Here is a 23,078-nt window from a genome sequence, read left to right on the forward strand (position 1 = left end):
TGGTTTAAATAAAAACAGCCGATCATTTTCAATATGTATCAGTTAAGGTACAAAGCAACTTATACCCCCTCCAGCAACAATCATTCTGTCCATCAACTTATAACAAAAAGAAGGACATATTTGGTGATTTTAATTTGTATTGTTGAAGAACCTTACCTCCAACTTTTTACTGAAGAGGTAGACATATTTAAATCAAATACATTTAAAAATGTGTAACCTGTTGAGGTGCTCCCCTCAACCCAGCTATCCATAGTAGGATTAGAAGTTACCACTTAATTAAACTTTGGGAGTTATGTTCTGAAGCGAAGGAGTCAAACCATCAATACAAAACATAAAAAATAAAATATAGAATCAAATAGTAGTAGCGTTTGCGGGAGGCTGCTACCCCCTAGACATGCGACCACTTCTGATTGTTTAAAGTTTTAAAGACTCCTCACTTTTGGTTAGAAAATCTTCTCTTTTTAATAAATACTAGTAATGTTAGGAATACTTTGTTTGGATATCAATACTTTCTAAGAGGAATTGTATCTTAAGAACATATTTTTCAACTTAACTAATTCCTGGAATATTGTGTAACTAGGAACATGGAACGGGAATTCACAACTATCTTGGCGATTGTTTTCCTCTAGACAACAAGAAAAATACATATAGCAAAGACTAAAGAAACTGTTGCAATTGTAATCAAAACACATTTTTTTTCGTGGCAAGTTTAAAAAACACTAAAAAACGTCAAAACTTAAAGCAGATAAATTAAATTACAACCTAATTTATTGGCAAAATTTTATGTTGAAATCTTATCAAATCTTATTAGAAAAGGACGGAAAACTATGGTAAAGAAAGTGCCTCTCTAAGACAATATTCTACATAGAAAGTAATTTTACATAAAAAAAGAAATAATCCACTTATTTTTGTGATGATGCAAAACAGCATTTGACTTTAAGATCAAGGGTTTTCACCTTCTTCTTAAAAACACTGGCAAAAACTAGAATTTATAGAACAGATAATTCGATTAGAATGTATTTTTGTATACGTTTACGTGTATTTCTCAATAAAGCTTCCTACGGCAGTAAATAGGTCCCTAGAATAAGTTTCCGAAATACGTTAGGACACACAGATTCGGCTAGAATGTACAGTTATAACTAATTATTAAACACGTATTACTTTTTTTTACATTAAGATTCCGTTTACACACCAGAAAGATTTATTTTAAACTTAAAAGTTCACAATTTCATTTTGCAACTATTTTCTCGGGCGAAAAAAAAGAACATAATTCTACAAGTATGGTGAGACTCATCACACACATATCTGAACATCAATTCATTACTGAACATCATGGGAGCCAAAAAGTAAAATAAAAAAAAAAGACCGGACCAAACAAACACACTCGGTAAAAGCGGATGGACTATAAATTCAAACTGACCAAATATTGACAAAATACTATTAGAAATAGCCAGCCGAAACGTCCTTCTTTTTTTCTAACATTTAAAATGGAACTTTAATTCCTCTAGTCAAAGTACAATCTAAATATATTTATTTGTCTGATTTGTAATTCTTCTTCTTAAAACGAATTTAACCGAACTGTTTTTAAAAGACTGAGGTTATGTCTATTTTAAAAAATTTGTCAAATGTAAGAACTAAAAGAATTGTGTTTAGATGGCAGCTCTCTAATAGGGCCACAACTATGATCTAAGTTTCAGTCACTGAACACAATTTCAAGATGGTTGGGACATGTCAAGTTCGCGATCACCTTTTCAGAAGAATTACATTGAGATAGATTTTAATATCAAAAAAGTAAATGAAGAATTAAATTAAGCATGGGAAACTGTTTTTGATTATCTAGATACAGGCTCTCAGTGACTAAAACGGAAACGCTTACTTTTGATTATAAGGGACAGTACTGTAGCGCTGTCGAAATAAAAAGCGATATGCTGTCAGTGCATTATTTCTTTTCTTGGCCATTTGTATAGAAGGGGTAGTTATAGAAACTTCAGAGGGGCTTATTCAATTAGGAATTGACAGTTGTAGATCCCTTTTCAAGAGTCGAAAATGACTGGAGGGCAACTAACCCCCATAATATACCCATTTTTTCTTACCCCCCCCCCGCCACCACCAAGACATCTGATCGGACCTTAGAGACAACCATTTTATTTAAAACAGTCGAAAGGCTCAATAAATATAACTTCAGGGATGACATGGCCCCACAGCCCATGCGGCAAGGAGTGTAAATTATGCATAGTTAAATCTTTATAGATAGGTTTTAGAGATGTCATCATGAGTATCCAGTGGCTCGAAACTTTCAGGATCACTTTCTAGATAAAAAACACATATTTTATTGTTAAAGGAGGTGTTAGGAAGCCCATAAACGGGCAAAACCGCCACTGCCCTTGAACCTAGCGGAACCTAAAATAGCGAATAGCTTTCCGTCCCTTCCCCAAAACTTTTTCTCCAGTCACTTTTTGTGGAAGAAATGGTCGAAGAAACTTAGGAGGGTGCTAATTCGAAGGGTAACTGGAAGTTCTAGTTTCCCTTTTAGGATGGAAAATGATTGGAAGGCAACTAGCCTCCCTCTCTATCTATTATCTGATAAATGGCCCTCCCGTAAATTCCATGATATCGAATATAAATTTGAGATAGCCGTTTTGTTCAGAAAAGTCAGAAAAGTAACACACCTACAATCCAGGGTCAATGAAAATGCTGTAGAAAACCCACTGATCACGGATAAGTTTAACCAGAAAAGGCAGCCAATTTTGGTATTGGTGGTGAAATTAGGACTTGTTTTTGAAATCACACGCTTACCTGATTAAATCAGAGCACACGATATGCAACTGAGTTTATAAATTGCCACAATATCTCAGATATGGCAAGGAAAATTTTAGGATTTCGCGGAGTGTCGGATGGCGGAGATCCAGAAGACCTCAAATTTTACATTAGGGAGGGGGCAGAGGTAAACCAAAAGACTTTATGCGTATTCAAGTCAACGAAACGTCATATTTGCAAGATTCCACAACGGATCAGAGGGGGGGGGGGCAAGTAGCTATTGGTTATAGTTTTGGGACATGATAGAGCCAAATAAATAACCTTAGGTGCAGTCAGGTTGCGAAAATACAATTTCTGCAGTATCTCAGGAACGGTTCGAGAAACTGAATTGTGAACTTAGACTTTCAGGTAGTGTTGAATAAGGAAGAGAGGAGGGGCAAGAGGACTTAAAATTGTGTTAAAAAGATGGCCTAAATATGTTTTTTTTTTCTCTAGTAAACTTTCACTTTTGCACTATAAGCCCCAAATGAGGGGTAAAATCTTATTCACGTCTAAGTAGCGTGGCATATCAAAAGACACTGTGGCACCAGGTTTTTAAAATAGTGCATCGGCAATTTCTCGGAAGTGGCTTGGGGTATCAAGTTGGAACGTTCAGGAATATAGGGGACGAAGAAGACGTCAAATTTTGGATTGGGAAGAAGGAGCTAAAAAGATTTTTCTCCAATACATCCAAACATTATGCCCTACAAGTCTTTATGGTTACTACAGACTGAAAAAAAAAAATCATATGTGCCCAGGTTATTAAAATAGCGTATGACATTAACCCAAGAACAGCTTGGGAAATAGAGTTGCGATTTGCAGGAGGTGGTAGGTGGCCAAGTGGGTTTCAAATTCTGACTTGACAAGGACCAAAGAAACCACGGATCCAGGTTATTAAAATGGCATATACACAACATCTTGTGAATGGTTTGTGGATATCGAGCTGAAAATATCGGACTTAGAGGAGGAGGGAGGAACAAGGAGGCAAGGATAATTCACATTTATGTTCACAAGGAGGAGGTTTTGGGGCATATAAATGTATTTCTGATCGATTGAAAATTTTCGGTGCTATTACTTCCAGTAGAAGCTTGAATCTATTTACAACAAAAGTGAAGTAAATCAAATGACAGTATACTTCCCCAGACATTCAAAATAGCGCACCTGTGACATTCGGCGAATGACTGGGGGATAGAGTCAAAAATTTCAGGGAATATTTGGAAAAGGCAGGAGGACTTCAAATATTATGTTTAGAGAAAAGAATGGGAGTGGTGTAGTTCGTCAGAAAAAGGACAAATTTCTTTAACTCGAATGTATAAAAAAAAAGTCTTAAACTTATATGCGTAAGCTATTGGGTCAAGGGGACCCTTACGCACAGCAAAACAATCTGAATAAACTGTTTCACCCAAAAATGGACCCAAACTTTCTTTTTTTTTTTACCAGCCAGAACTATTTATACTTTTATCAACTCATTAACGTGACTTCAAGTGTTTTGATCGTTCCATACCAAAGACTAAAAGATTCAGGACGCAGAAAAACGGGGATTAAATTCCTTGGGTTAAATGCCGGGTGCTTAAACGGCTTGAAAATAACACTTAGAAATTTTTAGGCCAGGTGAGCACCAGAGCAGAAAACATAATGCGATGTAATTAATCTTGACTGAATAGGTCAGTGAGGCCCAAAAACAAACACAACATTCTTTTTCGTCTCTGATAGGCTTAAAACATACATTTCTTATAGTGCTCAATGTTTTTTTTTTTCTTATCGTGCCAAAAATAAACTTTTACATGCAATTCATCCTGCGTCTCCTAACTCATCAAGGAATTGCATAGCCAATGATTCTGCATAAAAAAAATTACGAACAACCTCATTTTTACACTCAAATAATAATGAAGAAATCGGCTTTTGTCAGCTCCTGATCAATTTGGCTTTCTAAATATAGAGGGGAAGGGGGCATAAAGTAGCCATCACATGTACCCTTATTTTTTAATAGATTAAGCACATAAGTCGTTTTTTAATCAAATATTATTGTCAGTGCTGTGGTTGGTTCTGATTAGCTATAAAATGGATAGAAAACCCATCAGAAGAATTTAAGCAGATTAGGTGCCGCAAGCTCTTCAAGGACTACCATCATCCTCACAAAGTATAACTATAAGGTTAGTGGTTGTTCTACTTCTCAAATACAACAATATATTTGGAAACTTCCTGTCTGCTGGTGTAATATCTATTCATTTATCAGGCCTGATTTATATTTTTGGATAGTATTTACAATCAAGTAAATAATGATGCCACGAATGTATATTAAAGCAAATCAAGCCAAGAAACGTTATATTTCTCGGATTAATACAAAAAACTTCTTATGGTCATAGGCTTTATTAGTTTGGTTTACACTCACTCAATTATTTAGTTTGAATTTGTCTCACTCAATTCACTAGTCCTCATTCAAATACTTTGCTGTTGGTTGCAAACCATGTATCTCCTAAGTAAAATAGGATCAAAGGATAAAATTAGTTTTGTTTCTACTTTTTCTTTGTTTGCAGGTTCTATTGCACGGGTCAGGGCTTCTACTAGGACTCTGTATTATAATCCTCCTTAATAAGATTATCTACATGTATTCCAACTATGTTTTATTAATTACAATCCCCCATTAACAGAATAGATCCAAAATTAAAAAGAAATAATAAGCCTACTTGATATCATGGATATCTTGATTAAAGAGCTCCAAAATAACACTGCTGGTGATTGTATACTACAATCAGATGATTCATTTCCTATCAATAACTAGCAGCTTTTTTTTTGTATCAAGACCGAGGTAAGAGGTTTTGTCACAGGCGGGGTCAGGGGTGTCTTTATCCTGAATAGACTTTAGTATGCATATAAATTAATAAAATACTATTAAAGTTAGCAGAACCACATATCCCATGTACACGAGAACGCATACAGGTATTTCATTGAAAGAAAGGAGAGAAATTGAAGAGGGGGGGGGATAATCAAGAAAACTGCAAAAAGCCAGCATTGACTAAAGGAATGGGCTGGAGAAGGATATTCGAAACTGACGAGGAGCAGTGACATTTATTTCAAATTCTTGGCGGCAACATTTTATGAAGAGGGCGATACGCGGGTTATTCGCAAATTTGGACAAATGCCTCAAACGTGAAGATTAATTATGTATAGAAGTAAACTTGGATTTAAATTACTTTTGGCGACAGAATCATTTTATTCTATTCGTCCGCCTATCCCTAACAACCAGCCAATAGGAGTTTGAAAAAAAAAAGGCTGAATGTAAATATACATAGAGTTCCCGATTCCCTTGTATAAATTTATACTATCTTTATAAGCGAGCAACAATTGTGTATTTGTGTACTTATTTATTTTTCCTCGAAAACGGCTCCATATTTTTTCAGCAAAATAGTATCCTGAGATTTTCTAGCCTAAAAAAAAAGTCATCTATATAAGTAAGAGGTTTGAGAATATTCACTAAAATCTTCAATTTCGGAAAAAAATATTTATTTAAGCGACGTCGTCTTTATGAAATACACTCGAAAAATATACATAGGTCATATTTGCCTCAAAAGTTTTTGTATTCTTTAAAGTGTCTAGGATGCAGACAAAATTACACAAGAAAAAAATGACTGACAAGAAAAATCATACGATTGACGGCTCATCGCCACGCTCCCGGTACTATATATATATATATATATATATATATATATATATATATATATATATATATATATATATATATATATATATATATATATATATATATATATATATATATATATATATATATATATATATATATATATATATATATATATATATATATATATATATATATATATATATATATATATATACATATATATATATATATATATATATATATATATATATATATATATATATATATATATATAGAAGAGTACAACCCCTCTCATATATTGAATAATTTCCGTTTGTTTTAAGTTTTAATGTTTGTCCTTACTTTCAGTAGGAAGAACTTTTTTAAATTAAATTCCTTTATAACGCAAAAACAAATACATAAGATATCAAGTTGAATTTAAGAGCTCTATTTTATGTAAAACAGCTAATTTTGCAAGAATTTCAATTTTAATTTAAATTTTTTGTTCAAACCGAATAAGATTTATTTTCAATGTTGGTTCTTCATATCTGCTTTAAACCGTAAACATAACTGCTAAAATTTCAGTTCTATATTTAAGGCCATTAACCTATCGAAAAGAAAGCAAGGAAAAGAGGCAGCAATTGAAAATATTATTTAGGTGAAAATTCAAACTTTAGCCCCCTTCCCATAAAAAATACTTAACTAAACTTACAGAATTACAGACTTCATTTTTTTCATAGGAAGTTTTGAGCTTGTTTTATCACAAAAAATGTGTTATATTAAAAAGCTGTCAGCTGACATTAAAATAAATTTCTTGAGAAATAGCCCAACTTTTTCTTTAAAAGTATGAACATGGATTTCATTTACCATGTTAGGCTTGTCAGTAGTATATAGCAGAAGAAAGATTGTAATTCTAACTTTTAATCGCTTTAGTTTTAAGCACTAGAGAAGTAGTTTCATCACTATTTCATGGAACAGAAGTGCCTCCAATATATCATGTGAGATAATATAAACAGCATTTGTAGGATGAAAAATGAAGACTGAACATTTCACAAGTGGGATATCTCAGGAATGGTTACTAATTCTAAGGGGAGTTTCATATAGTCTTTTCCAAAAATAATATCTGCCCATTGAAGAATCAAGTGATAGCTAATGACGAGGAAAATTTACTAAGGTTGATTTGCAGGGATGATATAATGCATGGAATTTGGGGTTTATTTAGATTGGGTAGGAGTTACTCACGAAAGGATGAAATAGAGAAAGAAACGGAGTTTATTATTCCAATACAGTGAAACAGGCAAATCGAAAGAAAATCCTTTGATTTAAAAAAAAAATGGTCTCTGAACTCTCAAAATCAAGACATTTGACAGTCGAAAATTTTATCTCCAATTATCAATATAGCTGACCAGTTTATTTTTGCCTTGACATGACCTTATGAATTAGTACCTTTTTCAGTTTTACACTTAATTGTTTTACTTTGTCGGTTTTATTGTCTTGGAAAGAATTAAATCCGTCTATTTTATTATTTTATTTGTCAATTTTCGGGATGCAAAAGGAGCTATGCCTTAAAAGACATAAGGCAAAGGTATTTACTAAGTTCTTTCATTATGGAGTTGTGTCGCATTCTCTACTTTATTTTATTAAAATGAAATTCAAAAAATCACAAAATGATTATATGATTATAAATGCTAGATTATTTATTTGATATTTTGTGCTTCTAAAATTTCTATGCCCGAGGTAAAGGCCCCCTCTGCCCCCTACTCCCCTTAAAATCGCCTCTGCCCCTTAGAAAATTCAATCATTTTTTAGTAATAAATGAAGTTGACGACTATTATAGTCGTCACATATACCCTGTTTCCTTGTTTACTGTTGGTTGACAACACAGCTTTCATGGGTGAGTCGGCTGAGGATATCCAAGCTCTCCTAAATTCAGCTGAAGCTCACTTAGAATCTAAGAAGTTGAAGCTAAGTGCATCCAAGATGGAGGTTGGAGGTTGCATCCAATATGGTAACTATGGAAGCTAAGTGCATCCAAGATATAGTTGTCTTCCACAGTTAGAAACTTAACGGACACCATGACTTCGAATTTACTTACAAATGTGAGTCATTAAAAGTGGCCACCAGGTACAATTATTTGGGATTCATCGTTGCAGCAAATGGGAACATGACCGCGCACAGTAGATTTATGATTTTGTGTGGTAAGGAAGCCGCTTCTGCCCTACTTTGATAAATACGTATCATGGAAATTAAGAAATTGAAGATGTATAAGTACCTTTTCATGTCCTACCAGTTGCTCTTACGCTCTTTACGCTAAAGTATGACTCTTTCTCTCAACTCCACTTTTTAAAACAGTATGAAACTTTAGCGTAAAGAGCGGGGCGTTGAGGAGGGAACAGTCCCTTTCATATAAGGAGTAATTTCTGCTCGTTTTAAGTTTTAATATCGCTCCTTACTTTCAGTTAAAAAAAACTTATTTTTTTTAAATTTAATTTTTGAACGTTTTTGAATTAATGCATGTTTTGATTTTGGCTCTCCGCATATGAATAATTAAAACGAAATTTGCATATTAATTTATTTTCATGGCTAAATGGTTACCCCATAGTTTTGATCGAACGATTTTGAGAAAAAAGGAGCGGGGAGTAGGCCTAGTTACCCTCCGATTTTTTGGTTATTTAAAAAGGCAACTAGAAGTTTTAATTTTTGCGAATGTTTTTATTAGTAAAAATATACGTAACTTACGAATTAACTTACGTACGAACTTCTATGTTCGTATGTTTTTATTACGTATATGAGGGGGTCCATCCCTCGTCAATACTTCGCTCTTTGCAATAAAGCTTAAATTTTGTCCCAATTCTTTAAGAATGACAGCTGAATCACAAAGGCCGTAGAATAAATAGTTGAAATTAATAAAATTACTTTAGCGTAAAGAGCGGGGTATTAGGAGGAGGTGAACTCCTCATATGCGTAATAATTTCTGTTCATTTTAAGTTTTAATGCTGCTACTTACTTTCAGTTGAAAAAACTTTTTCATATTCTATTTTTCATTGTCCTTTACAAAAAGGCTAAAAAAAAAAAAAAAAAATCCTGTCCCCCTTTCATGAAAATTTTTCCCCCCATGACAAGTTCCTCCATGGAAACCCCCTCCCCTCAACGAAAAAAAAATCCCCCTGACAGCGTATGTACACTTCCCAATAACCATTACTATATGTAAATACTGGTCAAATTTGTAACTTCTAGCCCCTCCCACGGGGACTGTGGGGGAGTAAGTCGTCCCCAAACAAATGGTTATTAGGTTTTTCGACTATGCTGAATAAAATGGCCATCTCTGAATTTTAATCCAGTGACTTTGGGAAATAGATGAGCGTGGGAGGGGGCCTAGATGCCCTCCAATTTTTTGATCACTTATAAAGGGCACTAGAAATTTTAATTTCCGTTAGAATGAACCCTCTCACGACACTGTAGGACTACTGGGTCGATATGATCACCCCTGGGGGAAAAAAAAACACAAACAAACAAATAAACACGCACCCGTGATCTGGTATTGTGGCAAAAAATGCAAAATTCCACATTTTTGTAGATAAGAGCTTGAAACTTCTACTGTAGGGTTCTCCCATACGCTGAATCTGATGGTGTGATTTTCGTTTAGATTCTATGACTTTTAAGGGATTTTGCCCCTATTTTCTAAAATAAGGCAAATTTTCGCAGGCTTGTGACTTTTGATGGGTAATTCTAAACATGATAAAACTTATATATTTAAAATCAGCATTGAAATGCACTTCTTTTGATGTAGCTATTGTTATAAAAATCCCGTTTTTTAGAGTTTCGGTTACTATTGAGCCGGGTCGCTTCTTACTACAGTTCGTTACCACGAACTGTTTGACAAGAACAACTAGGTTCATCACAAGATCTTAAACAAGGCATACTTGACAGCTCTTGATAGCCCGCATTGAACGTCAAGTTGGACTTAAAATAAGTCTAACTCTTAAAAATAAGTTGCGTTTCAACCGCCGTCTCTTTCAAACCCTTTCAATTTAGCAGTTCTGGTCCAGTACCTGTGTATTACGTCGTTCCAATAGTTTCCAAATTCGAAAATGCCAAGACTCCATTTTTTTTTTTTTTTTTAGTAGCGTTATATTATGATGTTTATAGTTTCATTGTTTCCGCAACGTCTATTAACATGCGTATCACCGCCTATGTTAGTGTTGTAAGTTGTGCATTTAATTTTTTTTTTTTTGTTTATGTATGGTATTTTTTTTAGTGATTTTTATATAAGTAAATATTTCGAACACTCTGACAAAATTTCAAACAGTTTTATTTGACATATGTATTCCTGAATACTGGGCAAGAGTTAGTCAGTAGTTTGAACTCAGAATCTAATAATCTAATCTTCTACAAAAGGAAGGTTAACAGATTCTTCAAGACATGCTGCCATTTGATTCATCATGTTTATGCTATCAAAAATATTTGGTACTCTGACAAAACAGATTTGCAAACATCCAACTGTCAATGAATCAATGGAATTTAAGGCATCGTTAAGACTCCCCCGGCTCCATTGGCTTGGACACGCTTAACGTCACCTTGACGATAACCTCTTCAAACCAAAAATTCTTACGAAGCCCCTCCCAGCGTGACATAGAAGACAAGGAGGAAGGTTAAAGATTTGGGGATCCAGGTGAGAGATTTTCCACATTCGGCCACAGGTGGGACAAATGCTGGCTGAGGTTCGCCTAAGACTTGGCATAAGATTGACCATCGTAGGAGAGCGTTATTGAGAGGTTTCGTTCAGATGACGAGCAAGGCGGAAACGCCTGGACCTGCTGCAAGTACAAGTAGGCTATTGATTTACTAACATTTTATCTTTCTGGGGCCAAAAAATGGGCACTTTTTTTGGTATCTTTCTGGGGCACTTAATTTTTGGGAAAAACAAGAAGATATAAGGATTTGAGTTTGTCCCCGACAGAAAGCGAACTACTTCAAAGATAAATTTCAGAATTTAGAACGCATTTTGATCCTTCTTTCATTTAATTTGGAGGTTGAAAAAGGAGCGTAACACTCTTCATCAAAACATTTTCTTGCCTCAAAAAATGACAAAGATATGGCCATGTTAAAAAAAAATATTGTAAGTCAGCGAACTCAGTATGTCTGAAACACCCTGAAATTTACAGCTCTGAAGTTAGTGAGTTAAAGTTGACGGATCAGCAAAGACGAATTAAGAATCATAGCTGTATCAATCACATAATAATAATAATAATAATAATTTATTCCAGAAAAAGCCCGTGGGTCATAGGAAATTTACATAACAAAAAACAAACAACAAACTAACTAAATTAAATTCATACCATTTAAAGAAAACGCTGCCGATGTGCCGCTGCAATCCTTACAAATCTTGCTATCCTTTTAATACTCAGGAAATTTGTCTTTTTCATTCTATCTACCATCCATATCTCATTCAATTTTTCTTTACCATACATCTCTCGCCTCCATTCATTCAATTCGACACATTCACACAAAAAATGTATTAAACTTTCATCCTGAGATCCACACATAGGACAAGCAATAGATTCTACCTTCTCCCCTTTTCTCCCTTGATACTTTCTTTTCTCCCCAATCAAAAATCCATTTCCCCTCCAATCCAAATAAGCCTTCAAATCCTCTCTACTTAACCCAGCCTTCCAAAAATATACTCATCAATAAATTCCATATACACATCAATAAATCAATAAAGTATATGAAAAGTACCAAGTTAGCTATAAGAAGCCTGTATTCTCATATAAAATTATACACACACTGAAAAATAATTCAGCAACTAATATAGTAAAACAAAATACATTTGCAAACTTTCCAACAAATAATCAAATAGCTGAGAACCCAGCTAGACCGATCACTACTGGGCTTTAAACAAATAAAGGGAATTGGAATTTTGAGAGCCTGCCTTTGGCTGAAAAAGGCATACACTTATGCGACCTTGTTGAAGAGCTGGAGTTGGCTGAGCTGCATTCTAAAGAAACGGCACAACTATCCAAGGTTAGTATATCAATAGCAAACAATTATTACATTAAATATACTTAAGTGGAATTCAAGTTCAGTTATGAAATTTTTAATTCGGTATTCAGTATGAATTATTCTAATTTATTAGAATAACTTTTATCTCATTCAAATTAAAATCTTTTGTATAAAGGGGCATGGACCAAATCCTTTCATGGCTTAAGTTTAGAAATTAAAGGTATACTTGTTCACGGTTTGAAAGACTTGAAAAGGTCAAAAGGTGGGTTTATGACATGCATGAAAAAACACCTGCATTTTTGCATTTAGTCAGAATTGATGTTTGGAAAGAGTTTACTCCGAAGAATCGCAACTGCTGCATAAAGAACGCACTTGAATGATAACACTTAACTTGATATTACCAATATTACCTAACAGTTATGACAAGACGATTTGAATTGAACCCTTGTTCAACTAATATTCAGTTAAAAAGACGAAAAATGAATTGAGGTTGGTTGTTGGAGATTCTAACATCCACTCTAAGGCCTGGTGCACAAGTATTAAAGATTTCACCTAACAATCTAAGCTTTGTTTACGGTCCTGTGGTTACCTGGGGTTCGATATCAGCTGTCGCCGGGACGACAGAAGGACCTTTATACTCAAAAAGTCTCGTTAATACATAGACTAGATTCACCTTAATTTACTGACCTCAAACGGTCTAAATTCAGAAAACGTTCACTTCAGCTGACATTGCTTTGGGTGACCTCCCAGCCTTATTTTTCAAATCTATAATCCCTATTCCAATCTAAGACACTGATCAGTGTCTAAGACCGTCGAAAAAGCAAGATGGTAAATCTAAAACCATCGAAAAAGCATATTCTCGATAAAAAACACAAACTGAAATAATTTTTAAGAAAAATTGATTAAATGACCAGTATTTATCTCTTTGATGAAATGTAATCAGTGGATGAAAATGCTAGACTTCATCAGAACAAGTTGCTTCCAATTGTAAAAGATTCTTTGCCGGTGAATACCGACTCCAGGATATCTAATAACAAGTCTACTTAGTGGAGTCACAGTTTCGAAATGGTATATTAAAAAAAAGCAAATGTCTATAAACAAAATCTATATAGAAGGATGTCTAGTCCATCTAATGCAATAACAATTTCCCCAATGACAGATGAAAACAATGATATTTTGTCTGATACCAAAGAAAAGAAAAGAATTTTTTTTTTGCAATGACAAGAAAAGAGAACAATGATTTGTCCGAGGATTGAAAAACGCGATGCCACTTTCCGAAATGACAAAAATAAAAAATAAAAAAATATGGCAATTTTTCTGATGACAGAAATAAATGACAACGCTTATCGCGACCACAGAAAAAAAAAAAAAAAAAAAAAAAAAAAAAAAAAAAAAAAAAAAAAAAAAAAAACAAAACAAACAAAACAATGACGCTTTTTCAACTCTCAGAAAAAAAAACAGTGACACTTGTTATTACAACACTTTTGGCACCAGCCAAAAAAAGCGATGAAAATTGCGTTTCAGGCACAATATTATAAAACCATTGCAGAAAATGAGCAGAATCAAATCTTAATAGACAAGTACAGCTAAAAAGCATTATAGGCGTTCCATATCGTTTTCAAATTTTACACTCACTTAAAGTTGTACTTTTATTTCAAATTATGGTGCTTCTACTTTCTCAAAGCTTCATGCATTTATCAAGAATAATATAGCCTACGTCCATGTTTATTTTATTCTGAGGGGAGATAGACAAAAAAAGCCTTCTGATGAGAAAATTTGAAAAAATCTGCCTTAAAAATATATTTTTTTACGTTTAATATGAGCCCCCGTCAACTAACCACAGGAAGTTCCTTAGATCCCCCTCCCCTCTCTTCTTAGGACTCAGGACATAAACTTGTCAGTTTACTAGTATATAAAGAACAATGACAAACAAATGCTTATTCAAAGCAAGAGGTAAAAAAGAAACCTAAAAAAAGCAAAAAAAAACTAACCTTTGAATCTTCTGCTTCCAGTATTTGTTGTTGGCATTTGGTAATACTGTCGTTTATAAATGAGATGTTTGTCCTAGCATCTTCCTGTTCTAGCATCAAGTCTTGAATTAGTACTGTGTTTTCACCGTCTGAATAGGCTTCAGCAATTTGTTTGGCGAATTCGTCAAGCATTTGACTCAGCTTTTCTCGCTTACTTAGCCACCTAAAATAAATAAAGATTGCCCAGGAATAAAACAGAATTTACTTTGGAAGAAAAATATGAATTACAAACCACAGTTTTCAAAGTTATCCTCTGTTTAGGCATTGAGAGCTGCACTTAAAATAGATTCAAAACAACTAAAATGATATAGAGACCATGCTTGTAGGAGTAGCAGCAACCAATAAAGGTCAAACAACTACCCTATAGTAGCCAAAATTTTAAAAATACGCTTCGAAACGGTATTCGTGCTTACCCAAAAAAAATCAGAACAAAGGATAACTAGATTTATTTTTGCTGGGGTGACATTAAGAGTTGCAGCAACCTTTGGTTAAATTCTCCAACAAAAGTTTTACGAGAGCAGCACTTAGGTTTTGTTTCTTCGTCATTGATCGATGGCTAGTTGTAGCCAGGCCAGGATTTATGCAGAGGCTAACTAGGCCTGAACATAAAGGCGCAAAATGCCGAGGAGCGCAAAAAAAAACACTGAGGGACCTTTTTCTTACTGTTATGGCAATGTTATAGCGTAGCCTATAGTAAACGGACATACGGCATTTATGTATTGTTACTCATTTGTTATTTATCATATTTATTAAGTTATAGGAATATTAGTAAAAAATCTTTATCTTTAATAGAGAGGAGAAGCGGTTTGTACAAGGACTATCTGTACAAGGAGTGACAGATCATATGAAAACCAAAGGGGTGTAAAGAAAGTGGAGAAAGCATTAAAATATGAAGGTGTGAACTTCCAGCTGCATCTGGAAGATGCAGCTAGACGGCATAATAGCAAAATATTGTACTGGCATGTTAACAAATTGAGGGGAGTAGTCAATCCAGACTTGTCCCAGTTAAAGATAGGAACGGGGCAAAAAAAGTGATAAAGAAAGAGTTCATGGGGTGGTCGGGACATTTTGAGAATTTGCAAAAACGAGATGCAAACTAGAATGGTTAAAAAAAAGTTGCAGAAAAAGATATAGAGGAAAATAAATAAGTTAGTGATACCTTGGATGTGAAGGGTGTTTTGTGGCAAAGAATTAGCGACAGCACTGAACGGATTAAAAACTAATAAGGCTCCAGATCCTGATAGTGTGGCAAATGAGTCAAACAGTTCGTGATAACGAACTGTAGTAGGGAGCGACCCAGCTCACTAGTAAACAAAACTCTAAAAAAAGGAATTTCGATGAACAGAGATTATTACGCATATGAGGGGTTCTAAAAATACTTTAGCATAAAGAGCGAGGTATTTAGGAGGAGATAAATACTTCGCTCTTTATGCTAAATTATTTTTAATAATTTCAACTATTTATTCTACGGCCTTTCCGATTCCGGGGTCATTTTTAAAGAATTGGGACAAAACTTAAGATTTAGTGTGAAGAGCGAGGTATTAACGAGGGGACAAATCCCCTCATATATATAATCAAAAATATAAGAATATAAAAGTTTGTAACGTAAGTTAATTCTTAAGTTACGTATATTTTTTACTAATAAAAACGTTCATTAAAAATTCATAAAAAAAGTTCTAGTTGCCTTTTTAATTAACCGAAAAATTGGAGGGCAACTAGGCATCCTTCCCCATCCCTTATTTCTCAAAATCGTCTGATCAAAACTAAGAGAAAGCCATTTAGCCAAAAAAAGAATTAAAATGCAAATTTCATTGTAATAATTTATGTACGGAGAGCCAAAATCAGACATGCACTAATTCAAAAACTTTCAGAAACTAAATAAAAAAAACAAGTTTTTTGAAATGAAAGTAAGGAGCGACATTAAAACTTAAAACGAACAGAAATTACTCCGTATATGAAAGGGGCTTTTCTTCCTCGACACCCCGCTCTTTACGCTAAAGTTTTTTATTGTTTTAACAAGTAGAGTTGCGAGAAAGAATCAAACTTTAGCGCAAGGAGCGGGGTGTCGAGGAGGAAAAGCCCCTTTCATATACGGAGTAATTTCTGTTCGTTTTAAGTTTTAATGTCGCTCCTTACTTTCATTTCAAAAAACTTGTTTTTTTATTTAATTTCTTAAATATGGTGGCGCTGAGGTTAGAAATAAGCAACTGAAGATTATGAATATGATTTTTGAAAAAGCGGAAGTATCAATCAATTTTAGGAAAACCTGAATTAAACCACTGTATAAGAAAGGTGATAAGAGTGAGTGTCGCAATTATCGAGGCAATAGTCTGGTCTCTGTAGGTAGCAAATTACTTAGTAATATGATACTTTTTAGACTGAGAAACGCCGTAGAACAAATTTTAAGAGAAGAACAGTGCGGTCTTAGAAAAGCTAGAGGATCTATAGACCAAATTTTCACTCTTAGGTTAATAATTTAGAAGCACCTTAGTTGTCTAACACCTTTGGTCCTAAGTTTTATAGATTATGAGCAAGCGTTCGATTATGTTGATAAAAGAGCTTTAGCAAAGGTCTTATCCTTGTATGGTATGCCAGACAAATACATTGTAGTGATTTGTGCTATGTACGAGAATAACACTGCTGCGGTTAAGGTAGGAAATGAGGTTAGCAGCTGATTTCGTATTAAATCAGGAGTTAAGCAGGGTTGTATTCTGACCTGTACGGATCGTTTTGGTGCACTTTGTCTTAAGGAGCTCAGAAAAGGCAATTGGAGACCACAGAATTAAATGGCGAGGAAAAACTGTCCGGGACTTAGATTATTCTGATGATTTAAGCATCCTAGATGAAAGTGTGAGCGAAAAACCTTTTAGAGGTTTTGCGACTTCAGGGTGCTAGAATAGGTTTGAAAATTAATGTTAAAAAGAATAGGTCACTAAGGCTAGGAATAAGTGAAGATGAAAAGGTGACGTTGGGTAACGAAAAGATTGATCAAGTGGGCAGCTTCATATACTTCGGCAGCATTGTTAGTAAATACGGTAGGAGCAGTGAAGACTTTAAAAGTAGAATAGCCAAGGCTCAGGGTGTTTTTTCACAGTTAAAAAAACATTGGAAAAATAGGAAGATAAGTCTGCAAGCCAAGATTAGAATATTGGAAGGTATAGTGATGACAGTGGTCAAATATGGCTCGGAAGCATGGGTGCTCCGAAAGGCGGATGAAGATTCACTCGATGTTTTCCAGAGAAATTGCCTAGAGATTGTTCTGGGTATCCGACTGACTGACCGCATTTCAAACAGTAGATCGTACGAAAAATGTGGTTCAATTTCTAGGGCTATAATGAAAGAAAGGTCAGGATGGCTAGGGCACATTTTCCGAATGAAGGATGACAAATTGCCGAAGATTGTCCATTTCGGCCAACCATCTACGGCTAGACGGCAAGTCGTCCCCGTTTAATGTGGGAGGATGTCATAAAGAAAAACTAAAAGGAAGCGAGAACTTCCTGGGAGGGTGTAAACAGGGAGGCTTTGAATAGATCGGAATGAGGGAGGAGCGTCCGTAGCTGTGTTGCCCTCAGCTTGCGGCTTGGTCCTGAGGTGAGTTTTGTTTTGTAGTAGTAGTCAGTAGTATTTTTTTCCCAGAGGCGCTTCATATGGAAGGAATGATCATAGAAACTTAGGAGGGGGCTCATTCCATTCCAAATTGAAATTCTAGAGGCCTTTTTAAGAGTCAAAAGGATTGAAGGGCAAGCGCCCCCCTCCCTGTCGGTCGTTTTCCCAAACGCAAATGATCAAAGTTTTGAGATGGAAATTTTATCTAAAATTGTCTGAAGTTCAAATAAGTTACGCAATTTATCCATTGTTAAGATATAATGTTTTATGGGCAGAGTAGACGCATAAATTTTGGAGAGGGGCCAATCTAATTGGATATTAGAAATTCCAGTGCCCTTTTAAGATTCAAAAGTGATCAGAAGGCGACCATCCCCCGCACCCTTTTCCCCCCAAAGGCATCCAGACAAAATTTTGATATATTCAATATTGTCAAAAGGTAAAATAACTATACCTCTACAGTTGACACCCCCCACTACCACAGCCCCGGCACAAGGGTTGTATATTTTGCAAGTCGCTCGTTGTAAACACAAGGTTTTTTTAATTAAGGAAAAAGGGCATTTTGATCCTTGATCTCCAAGAAAGTTTAGAATATTAAGGCGAAACTTGAAGAAATGTGGAGAGGGATCAGTGTTGCCAACAGCGGTACAATTGTACCATTTTGGTACATTTCACCTCTAAAGGTACATTCTGGTACAATCACTCATTTCTTGGTACATTTTACAAAATGTGGTACAATATGGTACAATAAGATTTGACTGGACGTCAGGACATAGTGAGCGGAGGGATTTGTAGTTTTTCTGTTTTCTCTTCTAGAGTTTTTAGTTTTCCTTTACATATTTATCTATGTGCCTGTTGTTGGCCTATTGTGGTCATAATATAGCGTGAAGTATCACAGCCGTCAGTAAAGTACAAAATAGGTGGGCGGAGTAAAAAACCCGAAATTTAAAACCCAAAAGAAACGTGACATTGATGGAACGTGACACTAATCAATGGAAGCCACTCAGGTAAGATAATTGAGCAAGGTATGCATACAACAAAACAAAATACACTGACTTCATGTCAAGAGACACTGGAGCAAATTATCCCCACATGAGGGAACCATAGGCTTAGTCATACACAAATCCTCAAGGCTTAAATTGTGGGAGCTGTGGGTTGCCTAGAAAAATTTGTAGGAATGAGAATCTCAACTGTAATTTTTTATTTGTTTTAGATGAGCAAAGAACAGCCATCTATTAACCACTTTTTCAAGCCTGTTAGGAGACATGTATCTCGGGCCAAAACTACAAGTGTTAGTAAGGATCAACCTCTCCTTCCTACAGGCCCCATTCCTCGGCCCTCTTGTAACAGACAAGAAACTGAAAGCTCAAAGAACAGAATTCCAGAAACGGTCAGAAAAAGAAAAAGCATATTGGTCGATAATAGTAATAGGTCGATGATAGTGATAGTTTTGTTAATATCTGGAATAAGTCAAAGTTCCTCAAATGTACTTAATTGGTTGTTTTTCGTATGTTATACGTAAATCTGAGCCTATATTTGGAAATTTCAGTCCAGTTTTGAAGACAAAAAACTAAAGTTTTTGATTGTTCGATATTGATTAGAAATTCTGCTATTTCCAGGAGTGACACCAAAATGTCTCCACAGGGGAAAGGAGATCTTCCAGATATCTTTGAAAGAAGATATCTGATTTTCTGTTCTCTTTTTTGTATTGTACTTTTCCGATCATCCGCATATAGCACGTAGCGAAAAAAAAAAATTTTTGCGCTTGCGCATGCTGCAACACGCAAAAATAGACATGGTACAATTTTTTGACAAGTGGTACAATTTTAGGACGTTCTGTGGTACATTTTCTTCCGAAGCGTTGGCAACACAGAAAGGGATACCAAACAAAATCAAAACACAGTTTGTCCTTGCTGCTTCTGAAAAGGGAATGTCAACAACATCGAAGCAACGGCTTACGGTATTAGGTTGAAAATTTCCATGATAATGAGGGGGAGTTGAAGAGGGATTGGAGGGCAACCAGCACCCCCCCCCACCTCATCGTCCTTTTTATGCACCCTCTCTCTTTAACACTGATCAAATTTTGTAATTGCCATTTTGTTCAAACAAGTCAAAAGATGTAATGGCTATGCCTCCGGGGATGTCATGTCCCCCTCAGCCCGGGGGAAGGATTACAGATTATCAAATTTGTCCATCCTTAACAAGCAGGATTTATCGTTGGGAAAGGGGGAAACGTAAGATCCCAAGTGTGTCCAAAAAGACTAAGGGTATTGAGGGGAAATCTCTGCGAATGTTGAGGGATATGTTTGAGTTATATCAAAAGACACTACCTGCGTCTAAGTTATTAAAAAAGGCGTACTTACAATATCTTAGGGGTGGCTTAGGGTCCAAATATTCAAACAAAAGATACTATGTACATCTCAGCTGTCAAAAGGGCGTATCCGAAATAACCCGAGAACAGCTAAAGGTATTTTGCTTGAAACTTTCAGGGAAGGCTGAAGGGGTATTGAAAAATAAACCAAAAGCAATTAAATAGAACTACTAGATTAAAATAGATATTTTAATTCTTCTCCCTCCCTCCTCCCAAACATGAACAAGAGCTCACATGACACTTCTGACGAGGTCGGAAGAGCCAAGAGCCAAGGGATCATATGGTATGAGCTCTAGCAAAATTCTAAGAATCAATAGATTGCTTTAAAAGGAAAATCCGAGGCTTAGTGCCGGTCGGTGTTCAAAATAAGAGCTCTGAGTCACGAGGTCCTTCTAAGATACGATCACCCAATCTAAGTTGAAAATACCCCAATTTTTCTAATTTTTCCTCTCCCTTCAGCCCCCAGATGGTCAAATCGCGGAAAACGACTTTATCAAGTCAATTTGTGCAGCTCCCTGACACGCCTACCAATTTTCATCGTCCTACCACGTCCAGAAGCACCAAACTCGCAAACCACTGAACCCCACCCCTTAACTCCCCCAAAGAGAGCGAATCCAGTACGGTTACGTCAATCACGTATATACGACATTTATTAGCGTTTTCCGAGATTTCCGGTTTCCCCCTCCAACTCCCCCCAATGTCAACAGATCTGGTCGTGATTTGAAATAAGAAATCTGAGACATGAGTTCTTTCTAAATATTAAAATTTCATTAAGATCCGGTCACCCGTTCTTAAGTTAAAATACCTCAATTTTTTATTTTTTCCAAATTAACAACCACCAGCTCCCTCAAAGAGAACGGATCCGTACCAACTATGTCAATCTTGCATCTATAACTTGTGCTTATTCTATCCATCAAGTTTCATCCCGATCTCTCCACTCTAAGCGTTTTACGGAATTTCTGTTTCCCCCCTCAAGCCCTCTATGTCCCCGGATCCGATTCGAATTAAAAATAGAACATCTGAGACATAATATTCTTCTATATATCGAGTTTCATTAAGATGCGATCACCCATTCTTAAGATACATCGATTTTCACGTTTTCTAAGAATTCTGGTTTCCCCCTCCAACTGCCTTCAATGTCACCAGATCTGGTCAAGATTTAAAATGAGAGTTCTAAAGCACAAGATCCTTCTAGATATCAAATTTCATAAAGATCTGATCACCCGCTCGTAAGTTACAAATACCTCATTTTTTTTATTTTTCCGAATTACCCCCCCCCCCCCCCAACTCAACCAAAGAGAGCGTATCCGGTCCGATTATGCCAGTCACCTATCTTGGATTTGTGCTCATTCTTTCCACCATGTTTCATCCTGATCGTTCCGCTTTAAGTGTTTTCCAAGATTTCCGTTCCCCCCCCCCCCCAATGACACTGGATCTGGTCGGGATTTCAAATAAGAGATATGAGTTTCGAGGTCCTTCTAAATATGAAATTTCATTTAGACACGATCACTCTTTCGCAAGTTAAAAATACCTTATTTTTCTTTATTTTAGAATTACCCCCCCCCCCCCCCAAACTCCTCCAAAGAAAGCAGATCCGTTCCAGTTATGTCAATCCCGTATCTACCAATTTTCATCGTCCTAGCACGTCCAGAAGCACCAAACTCGCCAAATCACTGGACCCCTCCCCCCAGCTCCACCAAAGAGAGCGAATCCAGTATGGTTACATCAATCAAGCATCAAGGACATTTGCTTATTCTATCCACCAAGCTTCATCCCGATTCCTCCACTCCAAGTGTTTTCCAAGATTTCCCTCTCCAACTCTCCCCAGTGTCAAAAGATCTGGTCGAGATTTCCCTTCTTCCCCTTCACCCAAATTCCCCTTCTCCTTCCCCTTCACTGCCCCTTCACCGGATCCGGTCGGAATTTAAAATAAGAGCTCTGAGACATGAACTCCTTCCAAACATCAAATTTCATTAAGATCCGATCACTCCTTCGTAAGTTAAAATACCTCATTTTTCTAACTTTTTAGAATTAACCCTCCCTCACAACTCCCCCAAAGAGAGCGGATCCGTTCCGGTTATGTCAATCACGTATCTAGGACTTATGATTATTTTTCCCATTGAGTTTCATCCTGATCCCTCCACTCTAAGCGTTTTCCGAGATTTTAGGCCCCCCAAACTCCCCCAATGTCACCGGATCCGGTCGGGATTTAAAATAAGAGCTCTGAGACACGATATCCTTCCAAACATCAAATTTCATTAAGATCCGATCACTCCTTCGTAAGTTAAAAATACCTCATTTTTTCCATTTTCCAAGAATTCCGGTTTCCCCCTCCCCCCAATGTCACAGGATCTGGATCACCCGTTCCTAAGTTAAAAATACCTCATTTTTTCTAATTTTCCAGAATTAACCCCCCCCCCCCACCAACTACCCCAGAGAGCGGATCCGCATAACCGTTCCGGTTATGTTAATCATGTATCTAGGACTTGTGTTTATTTTTCCCACCAAGTTTCATCCCGATCCCTCCACTCTAAGCGTTTTCAAAGATTTTAGGTTCCTTCCCCCAACTTCCCCTTCACCGGATCCGGTTTCTCCCTCCAACTCCCCCCCCCCAATGTCACAGGATCTGGATCACCCGTTCGTAAGTTAAAAA

The 23,078-nt window shown here is 36.0% G+C and overlaps 1 protein-coding gene across 1 annotated transcript in view; it reads right to left on the reverse strand.

The window, feature by feature from the left end:
* LOC136034740 (kinesin-like protein KIF21A) overlaps positions 1–23,078 on the reverse strand; it is a 146,752-nt gene that overhangs the window by 45,553 nt on the left and 78,121 nt on the right. Inside the window, exon 11 of the mRNA XM_065716114.1 lies at positions 14,413–14,614. Within this exon, the coding sequence (XP_065572186.1) occupies positions 14,413–14,614 (202 nt within the window). The remainder of the gene's footprint in view (positions 1–14,412; positions 14,615–23,078) is intronic.

The sequence above is a fragment of the Artemia franciscana genome, chromosome 13 (assembly GCF_032884065.1).
Source record: "Artemia franciscana chromosome 13, ASM3288406v1, whole genome shotgun sequence".
NCBI lineage: Eukaryota > Metazoa > Arthropoda > Branchiopoda > Anostraca > Artemiidae > Artemia > Artemia franciscana.